Raw genomic sequence first — 5,208 nt, forward strand, 5'->3', positions numbered from 1 at the left:
ATATATTGAGCGCGAGATGCACCGACGCTAGCTCAGTAACATAGCTCAGTAACATAGCTCAGTAATATAGCTCATTAACATCGCTCGCTACTCGCTCGCTCATATCAACAGTATCGATATACCGTACGTATCGCGCCCGACTATTATAATCGCGACTAAGTGAAAGTGTACAAGAATCTGTGAAATATATCAATTTATACCTAACGTCCGGGAGTGTCTTATTTCGAGCGTGGATCCTAATCCGTTGGGCGTATAAATCCCTAAAGACCTCTTCCTTAGCGGCTAGAGGCACAACAGTTCAAAAAAAGGACCGAAACATACGCTTGTTGTGATTTTGTCTATCACGTAGTTAAAATATCAATGTAATTTGATTGTAATAAAACATATGCGCACAAATTACCGCGCTGGCTCTTGATTGCCGACAAGAGTGAGTCACTCATGTTGTCAGATGGTAAATGTTACATAATGTAATTTCGAGACAGAAAAAGACTGTCCGATAAAATATATAATGTCGATTTCTGTCTCGAACATCCGTGTGTAACATTTGCCTTCTGTACAACATGGGTGACTCACTCAAATTCGGTATAATTATATATTGCCAGTTATTTTTTAATGTAGTATATTTTATCGGACAGTCTCTTTCTGTCTCGAAATTACATTATACAACATTTATCATCTGACAACATGGGTGATTCATTCTTGTTCTGCGTATTATTACTATTACATTTTTGATATAATATATTTCATATATTTTGTAATTGGGAGAATGGTTCTGTCGTGACCCGACCAATCTCTAAATATATTAAAAGATAAAACAAGTAAAGTAGAACAGATAGAACAGAGAAAGAGCTGATTAAAGCAAAGCATTAGAATCAGGGAAAGAACTCAAGGAAAAGTAATCAAGAAAGAATAAAAGTAATAAAAGATTATTAATAAAATAAAGTAAAGATACGTGACTAAAGAGAAGGAAGTCACGGTCAAGTTCTCGGAAGCTGAGTAAGCAGCTGACGAGACAGCTGACGAGCGGAGCACGAGACATGCTCCGGTCAGGGATGTAATTTGATTGTAATAAAACATATGCGCACAAATTACCGCGCTGGCTCTTGATTGCCTTTTATATCTTTTGTATGATATATTCATAAGAGCCTTTATTAGTTAATTTGTTTTTAATTGAAGACATAATTCCGCAAAATTTTAATAATATAAGAAATACATAGAATATTTTAACTTGATGTTAATGAGCATCATAAATTTTAATTTTATTAACTATTTTATTAACTGTAAACTCTTGTGTTTTTAAAGTTATAAATTAGAAACTACATATTAAAGTTATCAAAAAATATTAATTCGTCAGTATACACTAATAATCCTAACAGATTTAGACGCTGTATATTAATTATGATGTTATGTAATTTGAGTATTATATGATATACCATATGCGATACAGATAGAGTCTCCTATAGCATCTCTTGTGACTAGCGTGTACTTTAATTCGACCGTGTACGCGACGATTAATGAGCCGCTGTAGCTACACAGTATATAGCCGTGTATATTACGGAGTTCTGGTATTGTGGAGTATACTACGAACGTCATCAACAAACACAATATAACCCCTATTAGACTGCATATATATATAATTAGTTCAGTCTCCAAGAAATTTATTTTTTCAAATGTCTTGTTCACAATCCTTATATTTTCAAAGCAAACTTTCACAGTTAATCCGTAAACACCAAATCCGTCCATATCAAATTGATCATCTACGTTAGCGAAGCAATAAGATGTTGATTCGACGATTGTGTTGTTATCAGGTAGGTACAAAGAGCCGTTGACGAGAAGCACTCTCTTTAAAGAATTAAGTGTATAATGTCCAGACTTCTGACACGGATCGTGAACAACCAGAAGAAATAGTTCGTTTTCTCCTTCATTTCCTTTTTGCAACGAATCATTGATATATTTATACATGTTTTGCAGGAAAATAAAATTATCCTGTCCGTCAATGCATTTTTTGTCGACCAAGAGTTTATCGAAAGGACAGCATAAAAAAATGCAAGTAATGTTTTCGCACATTTTGTACGGTATAATAGTGTTTTTATTGTTATCTTTATTAAAATTTTTAAAAGAATTGTACGACATAGAATCGTTCTTGTCTCTAATTTTCTTCAACTCTTTATTTGTACTAATCGGAATAATCGCACTTTTATTGCGGTTTTTGTAATTGTTATCCATGATCCTTTCTATAATCCTAGGGCAAACTTTAACAGCAAATATATTTTGTTCCACTACAGCGAAACAATAGGATGTTGATTCAACGATTATCTGATCAGACGCTAGATACAAAGAGCCATCGATGAGAAACTCTTTCTTATAAAATGGCATAATCAAATCGTGTTTAGTCTTCTGACACGGATCGTGAACAACCAGAAGAAATAGTTCGTTTATTCTTTCATTTCCATTTTGCAACGATTCATCAATGTATCCATACATGTTTTGCAGATGAATAAAGTCATCCTGTTTGGCAAGGCATTTTCCGTCAACCAGGCGATCACCGAAAGGACAGCAGAACCGAATGCAAGTAATGTTTTCACACATTTTATACGATACAATATTGTTTTTATCGTTATCTCTATTGAAATGTTTAAAGAAATCGTGTGACGCAGAACCGTTTTTGCCCTTGGTCCTTTCAAAGTTTTCAAGCATTTTCTGTGACATGGCATTCTTATAATTTTTTTCAACGTCCACTTGAAGTTCAGGATGTATCAAGTGATTTATCATCGGATATCTTATGTGATTTATCATCGGAAATCCCATGCGACCACTAAAGAAGATGGGTTGATAGTATTCGTCGTCATTCTCGTGGTAGTTTCTCGTCGAATTGATGCGATATGCGTACTGCATATCACCGTTATCTTTGATTGAATTTTCGTTCGAATTATACCGTATTAAATCTTTCTCGTTGTCATAGTTTGTCACGGTGTTTGCGCCAAGTTGATATTGCACCGTCGAATTGTCATCCTGCTCATCAATCTTGCTTATCAACTTTAATTGAGACTCTGATGATAGAGTGATGAATAAAAGCATGTAGCACCAAAACGAGAGACATAGAGGCATTTTCATAGAGGAATCGTCAACTTATTGACCCATAGAATTTACTAAACTTGATTTCATCTTACAATAGCCTCGTGATCAAGTATCTAATAATCGCAGCAATATCGCGGACTATGGAAAAAAAGATATGTTTATTATTCTGCATTATGTTTATTAGCCTACAACAATTTCACTAAACAGCAATATTATGTATATGTATAAGGCGACTCAAAAATACTTGTACAAACTTTCGGAGTGGGTTTTCCATATATAAATAAGGAAAAAATAACATACTATGTCCGGTAATGCCCGGTTTATGAATTATAATTGAAAGATTTCAACGACAAAAACTGGTAGAATATATTTATAATGACACATGACCAATGTAATACATTTTCAGTTCAATAGTTTATCTATTCACAATTCACAATATAAATGCTCAAAATATCTTCCACTTGCTTCGCATGTATCTTCCAATGCACGCATAGACACATTGGATCATGGAATGTCGCACCTTTTCAAAGATCCCATAATGATTGCGAATGATTTCGCAGGCATCTATGATGCGTTGGAGAAGCGTCTCTTTATTTGCAATTTCAATTACATAAATTAGGGCTTTTAAGTGTTTCCACAGATAAAAATGTAATGGATTTAGGTCAGGCCATAGTAAATTAATTGAATGTAATCTTTCGATTATATAACTGATAAACAAGGCATTTCCGGATATATGTTTATATGACATTCTCTTCTTGTTTTTGTGTGGAACTCACCCCCAAAATATGTACAAGTATTTCTGAATCACCCTGTATAACAGGAACATGTGTGTGTAATTACACCATATAGAAAAATTTTTTATTTTTAATTAAAATACACATTAGAATATTAAAATAGAATTACATACGAATTACATACAAGCGAGTTATCACTGTAATCAAGATTATTTTAAGTATTTTAAAATAACAAAATATTATTATCAAGACTCACTTATAAAAGTACGCAAATTTTTAAAATGTTGTGTATATACTATATATATAAAACAAAACAAAAAAAGAAATTATATTTAAACGATTTTTGTTATTTGAAAATAATAAAATAACAATTTAAAAGAATTTAAGTGTGCAACAAAAACATCCTCTATGTCTACATTACAAAATAATATCATATATTTATTGTTAGCAGTCGATATGCATGCTCAATGCAATATATTTCCATTATGTTATTAACAATAATGTACACATAATTCAATAATATTATTATGTCCGAGTCAAATGGATGTATAAACAGTTTTTGATAATATTAATAAAAAATGTTATCAAAAAAAAACTTAAGAAATATAAATAGCATAGAAAATTAATAAAAAGATTTACAAATATATTCCCTGTGGTGTATCTACTGGGGCTGTCAATCACTGAATACTCTTGAATAATATATGTATATACTTTAATGACAATCTTACAGTACTAGAAAAGAGCCGCACGAGTCGGCAGCTACGACGCGACTGACTCGTCGCGATCATAGACATATAGACTGGACCATGATGCAAGTAGACATGATGTGCTCGTAACTAGGACGAGTTTACGCATAGCAATGCGCAGGCCTTAATTTCCGCCATTTTTCAACGATATAAGCGCACATCTTTAACATTATTAATATTAAAGATGCCGACGTGTTGTGTGAAAGGTTGCAAAAGTCGCAGTGACCAGCGAATAAAATATAAATCAATAAGATTTTTTTCATTTCCCAAAAATGAGAAATACAGAAAAATATGGTTAGAAACGTCCCGTGTGAATAATATCAACATGAAACATGGTATGTTATAAATTTTATAATTTAAAAATAGAACTAAGAGTAAATTTATAAGTTTTTTTAATGACATTTTTACTATTTAAACATATAATATATACTTTTGCAGCTCGCATATGTTCCATACATTTTCAAGCATCATGTTATCAGAGTTCTTGGCAAACACCGTTATTAGGCTTTTCTCCAAAAACTCGAAGAAAATTAAGATTGGGCGATTCCAACGGAATTCTTGAATATATCAACAGTTCCTTCTACACATCACACGAGTAAATATACAGGGTGATTCAAAACAACCTTCTGTCCTTACAATGTCATATACTT

The 5,208-nt window shown here is 32.6% G+C and overlaps 1 protein-coding gene across 1 annotated transcript in view; it reads right to left on the reverse strand.

Moving 5' to 3' along the window:
- Positions 1-4,654, reverse strand: part of LOC115238512 (G-protein coupled receptor Mth2-like) — a 14,074-nt gene extending 9,420 nt beyond the window's left edge. Inside the window, exons 1-2 of the mRNA XM_029812420.1 lie at positions 4,452-4,654; positions 1,434-3,216 (exon numbers count right to left, since the gene is read on the reverse strand). Of these exons, the coding sequence (XP_029668280.1) occupies positions 1,434-3,114 (1,681 nt within the window). The 5' untranslated portion in view covers positions 3,115-3,216; positions 4,452-4,654. The remainder of the gene's footprint in view (positions 1-1,433; positions 3,217-4,451) is intronic.
- Positions 4,655-5,208: the final 554 nt, after the last annotated feature.

This window comes from Formica exsecta, unplaced genomic scaffold (assembly GCF_003651465.1).
Source record: "Formica exsecta isolate Colony F162 unplaced genomic scaffold, ASM365146v1 scaffold342, whole genome shotgun sequence".
Taxonomy (NCBI): Eukaryota; Metazoa; Arthropoda; class Insecta; order Hymenoptera; family Formicidae; genus Formica; species Formica exsecta.